The sequence below is a fragment of the Apus apus genome, chromosome 13, assembly GCF_020740795.1.
Source record: "Apus apus isolate bApuApu2 chromosome 13, bApuApu2.pri.cur, whole genome shotgun sequence".
Lineage (NCBI taxonomy): Eukaryota > Metazoa > Chordata > Aves > Apodiformes > Apodidae > Apus > Apus apus.
In genome coordinates, this window is record NC_067294.1 from 936,061 (window position 1) to 956,136 (window position 20,076).

General features: G+C 43.4%; 1 protein-coding gene across 2 annotated transcripts in view; it reads left to right on the plus strand.

The window, feature by feature from the left end:
- Window positions 1-18,943, plus strand: part of NR3C1 (nuclear receptor subfamily 3 group C member 1) — a 59,373-nt gene extending 40,430 nt beyond the window's left edge. For both annotated transcript variants that reach the window (XM_051630957.1, XM_051630958.1), the window contains exons 5-9: window positions 1,801-2,079; window positions 2,949-3,093; window positions 11,255-11,385; window positions 13,740-13,897; window positions 14,747-18,943. In XM_051630957.1, coding sequence (XP_051486917.1) covers window positions 1,801-2,079; window positions 2,949-3,093; window positions 11,255-11,385; window positions 13,740-13,897; window positions 14,747-14,899 — 866 coding nt within the window. In that variant the 3' untranslated portion in view covers window positions 14,900-18,943. The remainder of the gene's footprint in view (window positions 1-1,800; window positions 2,080-2,948; window positions 3,094-11,254; window positions 11,386-13,739; window positions 13,898-14,746) is intronic.
- The last annotated feature ends 1,133 nt before the right edge of the window (window positions 18,944-20,076 follow it).

Here is a 20,076-nt window from a genome sequence, read left to right on the forward strand (position 1 = left end):
CTTCATTTTGTATTTCTATTTTTATATATTTTTTAAGGATCTCTTCCCAGTAACATCCCCTGCCCTGCTCTGTACCTGCAGTGGGGTGTGTTGTTGTAAATCCCATTTTCCAGGCAAGGCGGGTAGTGTCCAGGTGGGTCTGGCAGGGCTTGCTGTGCCACAGGGCTGCCCGTGGGGCTCAGGTGCACACACCATCTGCCCCAGGGGCAGGAAACCTGTCCTGGGAAGTGGGCAGCGGGAACGGCCCCGCGGGAGCCGGAGCACAGGGCCTGGGGGGTTGTCTGTTCTGAGCAGAAAATCTTGGATGCTTTTCTTCCCATGCCGAGCTTATTTGTATGGCTGCTCTTCTGTCATGTACCCTGAGGAGCTGGCGTTGGATCTGTGGTATTTTTATATTTGAAAATAAATGGTAAAGACATACGTTACCTCAGCCTTCTTTGTTTGTGAGTTACAACTGTGGATCTGAGTCAGGTCTAGTAGCATAGCCTCATAAAAATTCTTGAAAAATACTTCATCTTATCAGATATATTTCTTTTCAATATAATTTTCCTAGACTTTCTGGGCTGGAACTGCTCCATGCCAGTGTCTGCATGAAGCTGAAGGCTTGTGCATGTACGTTTCGTTCAAAGGAGTTCGTTTGCTGTTGAGAACAAGGATAATGGGGCAAAAAATGCCGGAATGTTGAAAGGGTTTTGGAGCAGCCATTTCAAAATGTAGATGAGAATAACAAGAAGCTCTGTTGCTATTCCCTCATGACAGTCTTGGCAAATGTGGCCAGTGTGTAAGATTTGGGAAACTGCACTTTATGCAAGATCCGTAGAGAATTTGTTCTCTTTAGCTGTTGGTTTCTCAAGTCTCTGTCTGAGCCAGCAGGAGAAACAGGGTCAAGAGTGGGATTCTGTGTTGTTAGCCCACAGAGCTGGTGCGTTTCTGATGGTTACAGAGTCTGAGTAGGTCAGTAGAAACTCTGAATATGAAAGCACATTACATGATGCTTTTATGTGCTACTGATTTATCTGGGACGTTCCAGAACAGAAATCAATTAATTAATTGAGACACAGGAAAAGAGCCGGGCCCTATTTGGTGGCAGTTAAATAGTGCATTGAGTGTAGCAGACTGCATCCAGAGCCAAGGGGGAGACTCCATTATTGACAATATGCTAATAAAATTGTTGCTCCAACTTTTTGTAGTTTATGGTTAACATCTCTGTGTGATGTTTTATTTATTTGGCAAATGAGTTTTATGGTTTAATTACGCAGCAATGATTTATATGCAAGAGAGCTGGCAAGAGAATAATCTCCTCCTGCCCAGCGTTTTCAAAAAGATGTTTTTCCTGGCTCAAGGGATTGAGTTACTTCTTACCCATTAAATATTTTTTTTTTTTTTTTTCCCCTTTCTTCTGTATGGTTTCTGTAGGTAATATTTTAAGGAACTCATAAACCATGCAGTTCTGCAGATGTTTCCAAGGAGGTGTCGTGCTCTCGTATGAAGTTTCACTGAAAAGTTGCATGTAACAGAAACTGTAGGATCAGGCAGTGCTTTCTGCTGCCTGCAGATGTTGTTTAACATTTATAACGTGAATGTGACTTTCATTAAAACGTAAAATAAGTTTCTTTTCAACAGGAAGCTTAATTAGATTGGAAATGAAATTATTTACAGATTTCTGAAGAAATGTGCTAAGTTCTGGGCTGCCTGATCTGCCGGCACAGGAACACGGAGGCAGCGTTTCCTCTGTGGCCTTTTTATTGCTGCGCCATCACTTTCCATGATCTAACCTGTGACTCCCCTGGACTTTCCTAGCTCGGAAAACAAAGAAGAAGATCAAAGGAATGCAGCCGGCAGGCGCGGCAGGAGCGCGGGACGCGCCGGAGGGGCCCGGGAACAAGAGCATGGTGCCCGCCTCGCTGCCGCAGCTGACGCCCACGCTGGTGTCCCTGCTGGAGGTGATCGAGCCCGAGGTGCTGTACTCGGGCTACGACAGCACCCTGCCCGACTCCAGCTGGCGCATCCTCTCCACCCTCAACATGCTGGGGGGAAGGCAGGTGGTGGCTGCCGTCAAGTGGGCCAAGGCCATTCCAGGTGAGGTGCCTCCCTTGCCGGGAGCAGCCTGCGCGGCCTGCCTAAAGCCCGTCGCTGGTTCGGGTGTCCTGCAAAGCCTTCTCAGGCTTTAGGTTGGACAGCAGGAAGAAATTCATCACCATGAGGGTAGGAAGGCACTGGAACAGGTTGCCCAGGGAGGTTGTGGCTGCCCCTGGAGGTGTTGAAGGGCAGGTTGCGTGAGGCTTGTGCAGCCTGGGCTGGTGGGAGGTGTCCCTGCTCATGGCAGGGAGGTTGGAACCCGAGGATCTTTAGGGTCCCTTCCAACCTTCACCATCCTATGATTTGCTACTCTAACCAATTAGGTCATTCTACTTGAGCCCTTTGACCACTGAGTGTTAAAATTCATACTAGAATAGAGAGTTGTTTTTAAAAGTAATGCAGAAAGCTATTTTTGTTAGCTCTAGCCAAACCTCTTAGATCATTACTTCTTGAATATTTTTAGCGAGGAGTTTCTCTTGACTGTTACAGACTGGTGCTGCTGTACTGGTTTGTCTGATCTGCCTTGGTGGATGGTGCTGGTGTTACTGCCCCTTACCACATCAGTAGGGTATTTTGGCTGGGAACAGGCACTTGAGCGTGCAGGCCCAGAGTGCAAGTCAGGATGTTCATTTTCTCTCAGGTGCTGTAGCTGCACAGCTAAGCTGACTGTCCCAGGGGAAAGTGGAAGGTTTGGTGATGGTTTGCTGCTATTTTGGCTCCCACCTGCAAACACAGTTGGCAGAAATTCTTACTAAATACACTTTTAAAAGTGGTAATCTGCATTGGTAATACAGATGTACTAAGGAGAGCTTATGGGGTGGGTTTTTCTTTCCCCTGCAACCTCTACCATCACATTTTCATTTTTCCAGGTTTCCGAAATTTACATCTGGATGACCAAATGACCCTGCTGCAGTACTCGTGGATGTTCCTGATGGCTTTTGCTTTAGGATGGAGATCATACAAGCAATCCAATGGAAATCTCCTGTGCTTTGCACCAGATCTGATTATTAATGAGTAAGTAGAGGCCGGCTCCTCTCAGGGAGTAATTGACTCTCCACGATATTCCTGGGTTCTGCATTTGAGAAGGGAATCACTGAGCAGCAAATTCTTGGAGAGATCACAAATCAGTCTGTCATTTGCAAATTGTTTTTCTTTTAGCAGGTTGCTTGGAGCTTTTAAATAAGTCAAATGGAAGGAAGGTGTTTTAGATGTATTTATATTAAGAAGTTTTTGAGAAGTGCTTGTGCTAAAATGTTCCATATTGTGATTGTTGAATCTGCTGGAGTGTTTTGACATAATTTTTCTTGCACTGTGTTTCATTTTCCTGGTGTTTTCAAACTGGTGCAGAAATTCAGTGTTGTAGAACAGAGAAAAAGGAAGATGGGGACTGAGGAGGGGATGGGCAGGGGGCTCCGTGTGAGATGCAGTGGGGATAAACATTTTGTGCAGACACATGCATGGTTACATTACTCAGGATTTCAGAGGTTTAGTAGCAGACCAGGTTGTGCCCTCCTGCCTCCAGTCTGAAGAAGAAACGCTCAGTCTCAGCCCCTCTCCTGTGGGATGTATTTGGGAATCCTTCACAATGGACTGTCACACTCTGCTGGCTTTTCCTTCAAAGCCATTTTAGCAGTTGTGTCCTTCAGCCCATGTTTTTAAAAGCTGCTTCTTCGAGCAGGTGTAGGAGTGTCTGCATAGTCTGTAACAAACTTCTCCAGTGGGAGAAGTTTGCCATTCCAGAGGAGATGGCTGTGTTTGTAAAGCCTTTCCAGGCACTTTGTCTGTATTCTGAACTAGTTGCTTAAAATACTCTGTAGAGGTAAATCTAGGAGGTTGCTGGCGAGAGTAATTAAAAACCTAGTTTACCCATCTGCAGTTTCCAATGAATATGCTACTGCCAGTTGTGATTTTCTGTTTCTTTTCTCATGAAATGGTGTGGTCCGTTTGTGGGGACTAAAACTAATGATACAATTACACAGGGCCTTTGACACAGACACTTATAAAACTTTTCTAACATCATAATTTCACTGACAATAATTTGAAAATCGATGCAAGTGGAAAGAAATTATTCCTGACTCTGTTCTCCTGTCTCTAAAATGGAGGCAGAACCTTTGACTTGGTTTCAGACAGCAGTTTTAATATTTTTGCTCCTATTGCACTTCCATATCAGATCTCTCAAATTTTGTTTTTTAAAAAAAAGATAGTAATTGTTTTCTATGAGCTTGGCCATTTACAATTCAGACTACTACTTTTTCATGTTTGCTCTCTTTGGTTTTTTTCAATGTAAATATTTGACCAGGCTTTTACAAACTGTAATTGTTAATAATTTTACGAACTGTAATTGTGTAATAATTTTTCAGAAAAGGGTGAGGAGCAGATGATGGATGAGTGTCCATCTGTGTGCTTATGTTTATTAAAGTTCTTAAAATATACCTCTGGAGTAAAACAGTCTCCATGTGGCAAAACCGAAATAATTGATATTGACACTAATAAGCATAATGGCATCTGATTTGCTGTAAGTCAGAGGTCTTCTTTTGTATCCGTGGGTCAAACCACAGAGCTGTACAGCTGTGTGTCTGTCAGTACTCTTAAAACAGCCTGCAAGGCTAATCCTGTTCTGCTAGATATTAATTCTGAAGTTCATTCCAGTTATGGTTTTGGTACATAAATTGTTTATCACAATGACATTTGTTTTCAATAAAACACGTAGACTGAGAGAAGTGCCATTTCCTTTCCAGTGAGCTACAGGTTCCCCATAAAACTCTCTGCTCGTAACTTTTTATGTGCCATTCATCAACAGAACTGAGCCTGGCAAATACTGAATAATACATGAAACCACTGAGTGAGTTCTGAGCAGCTTCTGAAGAGCAGCACGGCAGGGAAAGCCAGAGGGACAGTGCCAGTGGGGAGGGGGAAGGGCTGGGGAGACACTGTGGCCAGCAGGAAAAAAAGGCACTTAGATTGTCATGGTCAGATGTGCCACTCTCCCTGCCCCACACTTCATTCAGAAGGCAGTGCTGGGGTACATAGTATCCCCTAAAAACCATTCTGGGGTTGGTCTGTGCTGCTTCCTGATCAGCATCCTGGGGATCTTTGGTGACCCAAATGACTCCTTCCCACCTGTCACCCACATCTGTTTAATATTTTAGTTATACTAGAAACAGGTCCAGGATAGACGAATAAGCATCTTCTAAAAATCAATACAACTTTGTCATTTGATGATTCTAAAAACAATTGTAATATTTCATAATATTACAGTGAATTATCTTGAATAATAGGGTAAAATATTTTTCTTGATTAATTTTAAAGCTTTATTCCATTCAGTACAGTTACCTGTAAGTGTTGGTGTGTGTAGAAGAACCAGAACTTGCATTTTTGTTGTCTGAAATACAGGATCATGGTCATTTTTACAGTTAACAGAAGCTGTCTGCATCAGATTTTTGGCTTCCAGTTCAGTAGTTTTGAATTTCTGTGTACAGATCAAGATAGAAGTTGTTCAGACTTGTAGTTTTTAAGATCTGCAAATGTCATTTCTACAGACCTGTTCTCTATATATGAAGATTTTTCATTCATAACTAAGAATCTTTTCTGGCTTCATGTCTCTTATTTGTGGATTCAAAGCATGAATTTCAGTGGAGCACCAGAACAAAATTCTGTTTCTTTACCCATAGTGTGTTAGAATGTGATCATTCCAGGAGTCCTTCTGTCTCTTTGAGCCACAGCCCCTAGATTGATGATGTACTTGTTTCTCTTATATAGAAGTATAAACAAGCTGAGGAGTTGGCAAAAACTTCCAAGCCTCCCACCACCCCCATGCAGATCTGCATCCCTTCAGCCTTAGAGTGGTGACAGATGCTCCTGTGATGGGGTTTTATTCTGTTGCATAATTTGAGTTGACACATCAAACAAAATTGTATGAATCCTTATGCAGTGATGCCCATCTCACTGTGTATGTGGAGCTACATGTATTCAAATCTCTGTTAGTACCATTTTTAAACTATATTTGGCTTGCTTTTCACCCAAAAATTTCATTTACTTACAAACAATTGACCCTCGGGAGGGTTATAAGGAAAGTAGAGGTGTTGTTACGTGCAACGGAAATCAAGAGATGGGACAGGCACCTCGCAGTCACTTCATACTCCCTTGGCTCTTCATTTCAGCACTGAGCTGGGCTTGGTCTCAGCCCCCTCCTTTGTGGCTCCCTTGCCCTGCAGCAGTGGGACGCGGGGATTGCTGAGGATGTGAGCATGGGATGAGATGCTGAGAGGATGGCAGAGGAGGCAGGAGAAGGTTTTACCTGCTACTGAGAGCAGAGGTTGCAGCTCCAGTGTAACAGGGTGGGGATAACGGGTCACAGCAGAGGATCCTTTCCCTCTGCTGTGGGAGCTCTGTGATCACCGGTCAGGGCAATTCTGGTTTCATTTTCTTTGGGTTTTATCTGGTTTTCTAGAAACCATTTATTTTATTCTGTTTCTGAGCTAGAAAGGCTTGACCTCCTGTTTGGTTCAACTCAGTGTCTTGGGCTTCAGGAAGATAAACTCTGTCTTTGAAGGGTTCTCCAAGCCTTGGTGATTTAAATGGACAGAACTGCAAAAGACTTTTGAAATTGAATTCTTTGTGGGGATAAGAAGACTTTCTTTAGTTTCATGTATCTGCTCAAGCATCTGAGCAGGGTCAGCCAGGCATTCATCCTTGCACCAACCCTGTGCAGTGTTACACCTCTGTAGTTACTACATTACCTAAGTATGGAGTAGCAAGACCCACTAGCCTATGTCAGTGGTTCTCAGGCAACTGGGTTTCACTGGGCTGCATGTGAAGAACCTGTCTAACCCCTGGAGAGGTTTGTCCTGCCACACTTTCAGCTAGCAGATCCGTAGCAGTAGGATCTTCCCATCAATGCACAAAAAGCTTCCCAGAAATCAATGGGTTTGTTTTGCTCTGTGCTCAGATGGCTTCAGCTGGGGGGTGCTGAGTGTCACTGTTCATTGGTACCATTGTGGATTCCTCCATAATTGAATTTTCCAAGTACCATCAATACAGTCTGTGGTGGGAAAGAGAATTAAACTCTGAAGTCTGAAGCTGTCAGCCTAGTCATTAGGCCTGTCTTCTCCTAAAAATTGAATATGTATTGAATATTCTGTGTTTGTCTGTACTCCTGAAGGTTATTTGGGGGGGGGAAGAAAAATCATCATCCAATATATTCGTGTTTCTGACAGATTGGATATCCTGAGATAATATGTCTGAAACCTGGGCAGGAAAAATCCAGGGCTCCCTTATGGTCCGTCACCTGTTGGGATGGTGATTCCTGCCGATCCCGTTTTCAGAGCTGCCCCTGGATTGCAAAGGCACACCTCCAGCCTCCAGGTGTGCAGCTGGGCTTTCCTTCCCCAGGGAATTCTCTGCACAGGGAAAATACTGAGCAGCCCTTGGCAGGTTTTCATCTCCAGGCATGATGGGGAGGGGGGAGTCTTACACAGCAGTTCAGGAGGGAAGGGCAAAAAGGGATTTTAAGTTATTGTGAGGGTTTGGAAAATACTTTGCATTTACATTTCTATATTAAATTTCTGTGGAAAATAATATACTTTAATTGATTAGTGTGTGACTGCTCAGTGAGTGCATCATTTTACATTTCAAAACACAAAGAATGGGAGTTTGGTGGAGGTATGTCTATATCAGTTGGCAATTTTCTGTTAAAATCTATGCATTTATATATAACACACACAAATTCAAGTTGTTGAAAAGTTTGGCAGCTTAATAAATCTTAGGCTTTAAACCATCATTTAGTATTTGGAGGCTGTGAAGACATCTGATTGTTTCCACAGACTGTGATTCAAAACATGCTTTTGCTGCAGTTGTCACTGTTGCTGCATCAGCTCCAGGCCTCTGTTGATGTCACCATGTACATAAACTTACAGTGAGCACCAGTAGCTGTTGGACAGTTGTGTTCACCAAGTAACAAATGGCATTTAATTTCTGTCTGGCTTTAAAAAGAAGTTCTTCGAAGTCCCATGTCTCAGGGTTTTGGTACTTGCTCATCATCTCAGCTCTTTGTTCTTCTTGGATTTAAGGTCAACTCCTTCCTTTTACTTGTCCTTACAATATGATGGACTCTGCTGAGTATCTATACTGGTGGTTTTTGAGTAGAAAAAAAATAACAAATAATTACAGTTATATAAGCAATTATCTTATTCCCAGAATGTTTTCTGAACATTTTTGGTAGCCATTTCTGTGGAGTCAGTATTCTCTGTTCCTCAGGACACCAGCATCTTGTTTACTGATTTTTATTCTTGTATAACTTAGATGAACTGCATGACTCACAGCAGTGATGAAAACCATCACGTGCTTTTATTGTCAACACCCCCCCCCACAGACCCATACATACATCCCCTGTGCCTCACATGGGTTTTGTTCAGCTAAAACCTTTCCCTAATGCCTGGGGGGGGGGGGTGTAACCAAGAGGAACTTTAGATACCTACAGGGCAAGAAGGGGATTCGAGTTGGACTAGATTAGATTTGGGAGGGACTTTGTATAAGGGCCTGCAGTGAGAGGGCGAGGAGGAATGGAAGAGGGGAGATTCAGGTCAGACACTAGGAGGACATTTTTTTGTGTGAGGGTGGTGAGACCCTGGCCCAGGTTGCCCAGGGAAGCTGTGGCTGCCCCATCCCTGGAAATGCTCAAGGGCAGGTTGGATGGGGCTTGGAGCAACCTGGGCTGGTGGGAGGTGGGACTGGATGATCTTTAAGGTCCCTCCAACCCAAACCATTCCATGATTCTATGAGATGATTCTATGATTATCGCCAAGGCTTTACGTGAAGGCTCCACAAAGCCAGTGTGGTTCTGGAGGTAGTTTCTGCTGAGAAGAAACCATGCGTGGTTTCATTGCCAAGTACAATGTCTGTTTTAATCATCTCAGTACCGAGTCTGCTTTAAGTTAAATGTCTGGCTTATGTGGAGGTAAATTAATTCATAAAGTTGCTGCATGCCCTTTGGAGGGAGGGGAACCTATGGGGCTGAGCAGGGAGTGAGGAAGGAGCCTCGAGACCCTGCTCCAGGCTCTGAGACCCTGGTCCTTGGCCAGTGTCTCCCATGCACAGCCCTGGGCCAGTGAGATCATCTGGTGTGCTCTGGCCAGGAGATCTGTGGGGAATGTCTGGGACTTCTTCCCAGACCCTCTGCCAGCCTTAAGGACTATCCAGTGAATCAGCTCCCCTATTGTTCCGTCAGAGCTGGGATCTGCTGCCCTCCCAGGCACAGTGCAGAGCTCCTCTGGGCACCCAGGCCCTCTGAAGGAGGGAGGGAGTGGGATGTGTTTCACTCTTGGTTTTTGAGGACTGCAGTCTGCACAGCCTTGGTATCACCAAAAATCTGCAGGTCTTACAGATTCTCAGACTTGCAGTGATGTTTGTGTTTCCAGCAGATAGAAATAAACAACAGGCTGACCCATTTCATCATGTTTATTTTAACCTTCTGCCCAGAAATGGGAATAGTTTTACAGGAGGGAAGCTGCTGAGCCCTGTCACAGAATGTGTTTAAGTTACTCAGTTGGAAATCTGTAAGATGTCCTGTGATACAACCCAGAGGGATTAGGAGGAAATTTGTCCAATGGCCAAATAGTGGCTTTGTGTCAAGTGCCCTGAGAAACCCCTCACACGTGGTGCTTCTCCATGCAGCTCACCTGGGCTGCACACTCTGTTCCGCCTGTTGCTCCTCAAGTATGGAAGTCTGCACAAGGGCAGTGTCTGGGGATCTGTGGCTGCCATTCCTACCTCAGTGTCACACGTAGCCCTGCTGCCCCAGGAGGTGGCCAGCAGCCTGTGTTGGGAGGGATGGGCTTTGGGCTTGTACTTGATTTGGTGTTAATACAGTTTCAAGAGCTTGTATTTCTTTCTGTCTTTCAAAACTCATCTGTATTCCCATTGTTCTTTAGGTTCTGGCACCTTGAGGAAGGTGTGTGTTTCTTCTGGTTTTCACTTAGGGTTTCTTAGGATGCTTGTGAGGAGAAGTTCTTAGCCCTGCAAGAGAATGATATAAAGGGAGGCGTGGAAAATGACAGCAGGTTCAGAGGAATTGGTGTCATTTTATAACCAAATCTCACTCTTAACTTACACTGGGATTCAGTTTTGTCTGTGTCTTTGTTTAGGTGATAATACTGAATTAGTGAAGTCTTAGAAAAGGTAACACATCATTAATGAAAAATGAATGGCTAGCATCACTGTAAAGAGATTGTGTAGTCATTGCATTTGGAATGTACTGTTTTGCCTGTCTTTTTTCTCTACAAAAATTTACATGGAAAAGCTTAAATCACTCTTACATTCTTCAGACTTAATCAGTTCTTGCTTATTTCCAACCCAAAATTGTGATCCTGCAGTATTCACCAGCTGTAAAAGCATGTGTAGGAAGGATTGGTGCTTCAGCTGAGGTACTAAATAAAAGGAGGAGTTCCAGTCTTGATGCAGAGGAAAACATTGTAAATACACAGTGTTTGTCATTCAGATGCCAAGTGACCAGTTTCCAGGATTTCCCTTTGCTTGTTCCCATCTTCCCACTGATGGTTGGCAGCCTTGCTGATACTGTGTAAAGGCAGCAGAATTTCATTGCAATACTAAGCACCTGGTTAAGAAGATAAAAGGAATACGGGAAGTGTAAAGTCACTTGGAAAATTGAGAAGTTATGGCCAATTGATCCTAGTGAGCAGATATGTGTGAAATTTAGGGGGACTTCTTCAAGGTGTTGAAAGAATCAGAGAAACCTCATCTCTCAGCACAGCATCATGTTTGTTTACACAGATTAACTACTTTGGGACTGCTGGGCTGCAAGGAGTTTGTCACACAGTGACTGAACTTGTTTTTTCTGTCAAGGTTGTGCTGAACTGTTGTGTGGCCTTTGATAACAGAGCTTTCTGCTGGGTCCTTGGTAAAGACCAGCTCCCCTTGTCACTCTGGGGCTTCCTGTGTCACGTTCCCCTCATGCTGCCACTTCAGGCCAGTGTTCACACGTGGTGACCAAACCAGTCACCCCGAGTAGGTTCCCTGGAGAAAACCAAAGGTGGTTTATCTGCAAGCTTGTCATCTTCCTCTACAAACGCTGCTGCTCTTGACTGGAGCATGGAAGACCTTAGGTTTAGAATTTTTAGATCGCTGACATGTAACCAATCTGTGTACTCTTGTTTTTCAGGCAGAGAATGAATCTCCCCTGTATGTATGAACAATGCAAACACATGCTTATGGTTGCCCGAGAGCTCTCCCGGCTTCAAGTCTCCTACGAAGAATATCTCTGCATGAAAACCTTGCTTCTCCTCTCCACAAGTAGGTGAACAGTTAAATGCTCATGTGGACAACCTGCTTGTAACTCGCCAGTGTTAGGAGTGTGCATGTGTAGCTCAGTGCTGTGCTAGGTGTCTGATGGCAAGCACAAGTAAATATGTTCTGCTTGGCCCCTGGTGACTTGGGGTTAGTGAAGGAAGTTCTGCTTTTAGCAGCTACAAGACATTCATGCTGAGATACTAGGGATTATGTTCAAAACTTGGCAGCTCCAACAGAAGCACCTAAGCCAGAATTATAATTTAAAATTCTTTAAAAATACATCACAAATGGACTCAAGACCCAAAGCTATGACTTCATGCCCATGAAATTCTTAAAACCCCAAATGAAAGACCCCAAAACCGACAAAGAAAAACACCAACACCTGTGAGAAAGTTCTGATCCAGTTAAGCAGTTTCTCCCCCAGAAAAGTTAACGAATGCCCCCAGAAGTTATTTAAAAATAGTTAAATATAAGTACAGCTTTTTGTATTTGCATCTAAAAGGTCTATGGTGGATTGGTGGATTTACAGCAGAGCTCAAAAGAGATGGATATAATATACAACCTGATGGTTTTATGTCTTTCAGTAGGTGTGTAGCAGTTACAGCAAGTCTTTATATTCCCAGGGAATAATAGTGTGAGTTTCCATGAACAGCTGAGATCTCAGTAGCTTTGGGCTTTTCCCAGGTGAGGGCAGCAGGATGAGGTGTGCACAGTGAGCAAGGTCAGGGGCTCTTTCCAGAGGGGAATTCCTGCCCTGTGCTGCCATCAGCTTTGTAGGAACTTAAAACATCCCCAAAACTTCAGATTTAAAGCAGGTTCTGAAATGCTTCCTGAAAATCCCTCAAGTGTTTAGTTGTGGTGCAGGCCAACTTTCCTTGCAGGAGTTGGAAATTTCCTTACACGAATTTCCATGGCAGAACCAGGAGGAGGCTGCACTGGAGGTTGAGGGGTGACCTTGGTGTGATTCTTGGGGAGTCCTACACAGGGACAGGAGTTGGGACTTGATGATCCTGATGGGTCCCTTCAGCTCAGCATGTTCTGTGATTCTGTGGTGGCATTAAGCCCCTTCCCGAGGGCAGTGTGGAAGCCTTGGCACTAACCAGGAGAAGGCCTCTTGGTGGTGCTTCCAGTGAAAGACAATACATTCCACATTGCTTTTGGAGTACATTGTGTAAGAGGGACATTGTGGAACTTCTGAAATTGAATAGCTGAAATTTGTATAGCTTTTGAATCCAGGACTTCACTACTTTAATTTATAGTCATTGTGTTTCTGTCTTAAGTTTTCCAAGAGAAGAGGAGAGGAGTATAACAGGAGTCCCACGAGGGTCTAGACACACAGCTCACACACAGACACAGCTCACAGACCGTTGCCATTTAAATTACTGCACTTTGACATGTCATCTCCTGTGTAGACAAAGCAGACAAGTTACTCCAGCATCTCCGGGATGCTGGCAGTGCCGTGAGGGTTGGATTTTTTGGGGAGGGACCACGCTTCAGTGGCCTCTCTCCTCCTCTCTTGCTTTCAGTTGGCTTTGTCTGAGCTCTCTCCTGTATCTTCAGCTCTTTCCTTTCACTTGACCAAGATAATAAAAGGCTTCAAATGGAGCATCTTAAGGACCACTGCAGTCTATATGCTTGATTTGTCCTGATTTTTTTACTAGTCCTTGGCCTTCAGAAGGAGAAGGTGGGCACAGGGACTGAACATGGATTTGAGTCTGAATATGGTCCTCGGTCCCCACACCTTGTGTTTCTAACCCATGGCTCTTCATCCAGCTGGCACGAGGTCCATGTCCCATCCCTGTTCCAAGAAGCTCTGCTGAGACCCGAGTCCTCCCCAGCTTGGACAGTCAGTTTGTTGTCCAGTCACTCAGTTACTGCCTTGTCTGGATACGTTATTTGATCCTTGTCAGGTGGGCTGGGACTAGATGATCTTTCAAGGTCTCTTCTGAGCCAAGCCATCCTGTGATCCTACCCTGGCTCTTTCCTCGGCACATGGAATTTCTGTGGAATCTTTCCAATGTCATGTATCCCCAGCCATTGCAAACATGGGCGCTGCAGCCCTGGTGGCACTTCCAGGGATTAGAGTTGTTGCCTCCGTGGTCTCGTTCCCTTCCCTTTATTTCTTGTTGGGTTACCTTTGGGGTTTTTCATTATTTCTTGTATTTTGCCAGCAGTCCTGTGCTCTTTGTTGAGTGAGTCATCTCTCTCAGCTTTCCATCTCTTTCCTTGTGCCTCAGCTGTCATTTCATTAAATCCTTTTTCTTTCGGTCACGTTAATGTAAGTAATGTAAGAGAACCTAAATAATGACACAGTTTGTAGATGGATAGTGTCTTAAATGTTTGTGTCAATGTTACAGTTCCCAAGGAAGGCCTGAAGAGTCAGTCTTTGTTTGAGGAAATCCGTATGACCTACATTAAAGAGCTGGGAAAGGCCATAGTGAAGAGAGAAGGGAACTCCAGCCAGAACTGGCAGCGGTTTTATCAGCTGACCAAACTGTTGGACTCTATGCATGATGTAAGTGCTCAGATGAATTCTGTAGATGTTCCAGATAAGTAATTTTGGGGATGTGATGGGGATCTCTATCCTTTTTTTAATATGTAAAGGGATAAATACTGGGGAGGTGTGGGGGAGGAGGTGGTCGCATTCCCTTGCTCTCTGCTAAAGGCTGATTGAAAGAGGTGAACATGGTGCTTTCAGACTGTGTAGGGGAGACAGTATTGTCACATATATTTTTCAGTCTCTTTAGCTTTTAAAAATTATGTTGCTTTAAAATGGAGGAACTCAGAAATTTTAAATGATTTTGCAGTAGTAACAGATGAAGCTTAGAACCAGTGTGATCTCAGAGACAGAGCTGGGAATATATGGAATTGTTTGAAATTGTGTTTAAATAGTGCACTAGTGCTTTCTTACTGTCAGTAGTGGTCTAATTTTGCAGGGAATCTCAGAATTTGGGCTGTCTCCTTTGGTGGTGTGTGCTCTAAATTGTACATATAGTACAAAGTTGTGTCCAGGTTGTGTTGAAGCTGGATAAGGCAAAGGAAACTCTGAGACCTAAAAAATTATTATTTTTTGTCTTGTCAGTGTACCAAGCATCTGGAAAGAGCTTATTAAGCTCATCCATGTGTGTGTTATTCATATGCTAGGGTGGGAATTGATACCAAAACCTCTTCAGTGTTTGTAAAGACCTTGCACAATCTTTCACTCTGTGTTAGAATGCCAGGTACAAAACTTACTAATTAAGAAGAGGATAATTGAGTGTGTGTGCCCGGTGCTGCAGCTGTTACGTGAGCAGGGGGTGAGGCTGCTGGTGTGGGTGCTCACCTGTGTTTGTGTGACAGTAATTCTTTGCTTTGTCACTTGTAGGTGGTTGAAAATCTTCTGAGCTTTTGCTTCCAGACATTTTTGGATAAATCCATGAGTATTGAGTTCCCAGAAATGTTGGCAGAAATCATCAGCAATCAGATACCAAAATATTCAAATGGAAATATCAAGAAGCTCTTATTTCATCAGAAGTGACTGCCTTAATACAAAAGGGTTGCCTTAAGAAAACGTCAAGTGATAGCTTTTCTTTTTTTTTTTTGTAAAGGAAAAACCTAACAGACTTGTTCATTTTGTCCTTGCCCCGGTGTTTCTTTTGTACTTATGCACTACATGTGGTTTACAGAGGGCCAAGACTTAGGCTATAGAAGCAGCGGATTTCTCACATTTGGTGAAAAATGGGGGAGAAAGGAAAATAGATCTTACTTGTTAGAAATTCTGGGTCTCCCCTCGAGCAACATCCATGGATGCATCAAAACCACCAGTGACAAGATCTGAGGCTGTGTCTGAACATTCTGCTGATCAGTTCCTGCAGTTGGCTGGAGACAATTTCCTAGGCTTTTTGTTTTCCTTTTTTTTTTTTTTTCTTTTTTTAAGTAAAGTGTTTTGGATTTTTTTTTTTTAAAGTTAAAGTAGCATTTTGGTTTATGCATGTAACCTGAAGAAAGTTTACAAGTGTATATCAGAAAAGGGAAGTTGTGCCTTTTATAGCTATTACTGTCTGGTTTTAGCAATTTCCTTTAACTTTATATACCGTGAACTAGGCTTGTTCATTTTTTCTTACATAATTTTTTTGTAATACTTCAAGATGCCTATTGTACAGCTGGTTTTTTAAGGTGGGGCAGCTCGTAGCTTTCCTAAATGACCTCTAGACATTAATCCTTGAGTATATTCGTGTGAAAATGGGTTGGGCTTTTCTAACCTGATAGCTTTCAACTGTCAAAATGACCTTAGAAATTTGGCATTTTTTAAGGGCCAGGGTGGGTGGGAGAACACTCTCAAAATCTAATTTAAATAGATGCAAATGAAACAATTCTTTTGGTATATGTGCAAAAGTGTTGGATATGCAGATTCTTAGCAAACGAACCCAGTCCTAACTGGATGTAAATGAGCAGGTTATTTTATATATTGAAAAAAAAAAAAAAAAGCCTGATTTTTGCATATAATGCAACAGCCATAACGAGAAGAGTCATGGGCTGCATTGATGCCAAGAAGATCAGTCCTGACTGCCCATCAGGAAATTTTCAGGAAAATATGCATAGCTTAAGAAAAGTTTACTTCTGTGTGGAGAAACTCACATTTTCTATACACTTAAATCTCTCATCATACAAGTGTTTGGGGAAAAGACACCATGGACTTACGAGGCAGACGTGTAATTATGCCCAGTGCTTTGGTTTTGTCCCGTTTCCTTGTCTTGGTTCCAGACTCTCTTCCTCGGGGAGACGCCGCGCGCTGCCCGCCCAGATCTCGGGGTGCACAGACTCCAGCCCGGCGTGGGCAGAGCCCCGTTTTCCCACCTGCACTTCCCAAGCCCCTGGTTCACCCCCTTTCCTGGAGAGCAGGAAAGCTCCGCTACTGATTTCGTGGTCTTAGAGTCGTATGTCCAACGTTCTGTCTTTGTAAGGCTGCATCCCTTCCTCCGGAGCTCCTGGCGTGCCATACAATTCCCACAGGTCTTGTGAATTTCTCCGTGTTGCCATTGAGAACTGTATTTTAAAACGTTTAGAAGCTGTAGTAGCCTTTTCTACGTGCACCTTAAGAATTTTCTGTATCTCAAAATTTAAATATTTACGAAGCCACTCTAAAATTTGATTTTTACTCCAAGTGGCCAGATGATTTGTGTAATAGAAATGAGAAAGATCATCTGATAAAATACAAAACCTAATATATTTTTATATTTAGTTATAGTTTCAAATATGTATAATCGGTATATTTGCTGATTTGAGAAAAGAAGGGAAGGGCTACTGCAGCTTTAAAAGCAATTTATTAAATGATTGTAAAATAGCTTGTATAGTGTATAATAAGGATGATTTTTAGATGACAGATTGCTTTATCATGATACATGTAATTATATTTTTTGTAGGGGTCACAGATGTGCTGGATGGTAACCCACACAGGGGTGGTTTGTCTGCAGGTAGTGCTGAAGGCCTCGGTGTTCCCTATCCAAAGAAGTACTCTGTGTAGAAAGGAAAACCTGTGTTCAGTGGCTGTTGTAGGGTCAGTTTTGTGTTTAGCCAATCACTGTGTAAAAATGCAAGTGGGAGCTTGGGTGGAAGACTCCTATCTGTATGGGTGGTTACCAGGCACAGCTCCATCAGACCCCTGCTGCAAACAGTGTGAGCCAGGCAGGCGTGCACCTCTGAACAGACGGGGTTAATTTCACATACAGCCCCGCAGACCACAGCAAAAGCAGCTTAAAAAAATCTGGCAATAATACACATAGAGGTACCAGCAATATGTAAATACGGAGCATAGGTTGTTCACAATACACTAGCACATTTCTACTGTTCAGCAAGAGTTTGTTTCCAAGTGAGATAGGAAACTAAATTTTCATCCTTTCTTAAATCTCTTTTTGAATGTTACACCTATTAAAAAAGATACTATATTCAGTACTTTGGAGTAAAGTACCATCTTTAATTAAAAAAAAAAAAAAAAAGGTAATAATTCTCTTCTCTTTGAATGATCTGTAAAGAATATGTACATTTTGTAACAGTTAAGGTAAAGTTCAGTATTTTAATTACAACTTTCAGCCCAACTCAATGAAAATATTCCCGTGACCTGTTGAGATACAGATAGGAGTTTCATACCAGTTGGTTTCAGGTGGGCTCTTCAGTTAACAGGAAAACTGTTCTTGCTTTGGAGAATGTTTTTAAGAGTTGCATCCCCGGATACCTCAATTGGAGCTTGTGTGAAGGAGCGTGTGAGCGTGGGTGAGTCTGTGTACACCGAGACACAAAACTTCTTCTTTTGCCAGCTAGAAAGGAACTACAGTGAACACGAACAAATTACCACCACCCTGAGAGAACTGGTATCATAGGAGGAGAGGCTCTCTACCCCCTTCTTGTCTATCTGCCTGTATATTCATTTTTAGTTGATGGATTCAAGGAAAAAAAAAAAAAGGAAACTGTGATGTTAGAAGAAAGCAATTGTCCTGTGCGTGCTGTTCGGTTTTAAACTTCACAACTAGAAATCTGTAGTGCTTTAGTAAGCAGTGAGGAGTCCGTGTTCTGTGTATCCGTAGTCCTTGTAGCAGTGGGTAGTATCTGCACTCTGGATAAAGCAGGGAGAATTCTGACTTTGTCTCTTCAGTGCCTTATCACAAAGTGCATCGAGCGAGGGACGGCGCCGCCGGCAGCGCCCGCTGCCCGAGGACTGGGAATGGCCTTAGTGGGAGAGGGCAGGGAGCGAGGTGTGGTGGGAGCTGTGGCAGGGAGGGCGGAGGGAGGGAGGGGCTGGGGAAAGGTGCCAAGGGGAGCCGGAAAGTGACCTTGCCATTTTCACAGAAAAAGGTAGAAAACAGGAGGAAGTGCCTGGATGAACGTAAGCTCAATCCTGTTTCCCGCAGTCGAACTTCAGCGAGTGAGGACTTCAGGGTCATACCTTACGAGATTTTTACAAGATTGTATGTATTATGTACTAGTTGAACTCTCATCTGCAGTCCAGTCTGCAGCCAGGTGTTGCTGAGCCATCCGTGTTACATAGGAACCAAATTTTCAGGAAAGGATTCCGACCTCTTTCCAACGGTGAGAGGCACTTTGGTGACGGGCTGTGTGTATGAAAATATCCCCCCACCTCCAAACTAACTCGTGTAACAGCAGAGTCAGCGATGTGTCATTATTCTATTTTGTATATTAAAGGAAAGATATATGCTGGGGACAAATCCTATATCATACCGGTGTATGGCATTATTAAAAAAAAAAAAATCATTATTTTTATCACAGTAATTTTAAACAGCATAAAGAAATTAAACCAGTGACTCCTGTTTAAAAATAAAAGTTGTAGTTTTTTATTCATGCTGAATAATTCTGTAGTAACGAGTCTGTAGTTTTCACCTACTCAGTGAAATGTTGGACTGTAAAAGCTTGTGTGGAATTGTTGAACATTTATTTTTTCATTTAAATTTGCTGTTCTGGTAATACAAAGCCACACATTGTACAGAGGTTGCAGTAAATGTGAGCCATTTACAGCAATGCCGAATAATGGACAGAAACCATATAATAAAATTCTGCTTTTTTCATTAAATGGCTCCAAAATGCTTCTGTAGAGTTTTTGCTGTGTACCTGGGGCAGGATTGGTTCTGACAGCTGAGCCCATTTCCTTTTTGTTGTGCTCATTGTTCACCTCATATGGAAAAATAAAAAGCTAATTGCTGCTGTAGTGAAGTTCTAGAAGGGGAGAATTTCTGATAATTATGTCAGATGAATAATTCAATTGAAAAATCATCACTTGCATTTCCCAAATCTTGCTGGATTTGCTGTTGCATTCCAGAGGGGAATCTGTATCCCAGTGATACAGGGGGCTCAGCAGCAGCTCCAAGGGGACAGGGTTGGGACACCCACCCAGGGGGTTCCAGTCTGAGGGGTTGAACTGCCCTTGGGCCAGTTGGAGAGAGAACCTGCGCAATGGGGTCATAACTTCCCAAAAGCAGACTTTAACCAAACTTGAGAAGTATTTCCTACATTAGCAATGCTGAAAAATACCCCTGTGCTCTGGAGGGGGGGTGAAGATGCTGCACTTGGTGTTCAGAACATCTCCCAGCTCTTCAACAAAAGACCACAGCCATCAAACTCTTTTCCTCCCTGTGCCCATTTGAGTTTTTAAAAAGCATCAGATCTTCCATCAGCAAATCAAACTGATGATTTTTTTTTTCCCCCCTTAACATAGCTCACGCCTTCACCCCCACTGAGCAGCAGTGCCAGATTCATGCTATAATAAAATACCATTTAATAGCAACACAAAATGTCAGCTTCCCAGGAGGGAATGATTTCTTTGAATTGTTTGCAATTAAAGTCTTACGTAAAGTCCAGCCTGGCACTGCCCAAGCCAGGTGGCTGGAGCTTGGGCTCAGATGTGCTACAGGAACAGGGCTTAAGATGCCTACATTTATTTGCAAGCACTATGATAAGATGCTTTAAGGAGATAGATGCCATCCCTGGGGTGCTGTCCTGCCCTGGGGGTGGGTTCAGGGTGGGGGGTTCTGAGCTGCCAGCAGATGGGCAGCCCCCTCTTGTTTTGCAACCTTTTCTTGGGATCTGGCTTCATCCTCCAGGAAATGGAATTAAACCCAGCAGGAGCTTGAAAGTTGGGATTGTTTGTTTTGTCCACACGCTTCCAATACATTGATGGCATTTCACACTGGTTTGGAAAGATGCCAT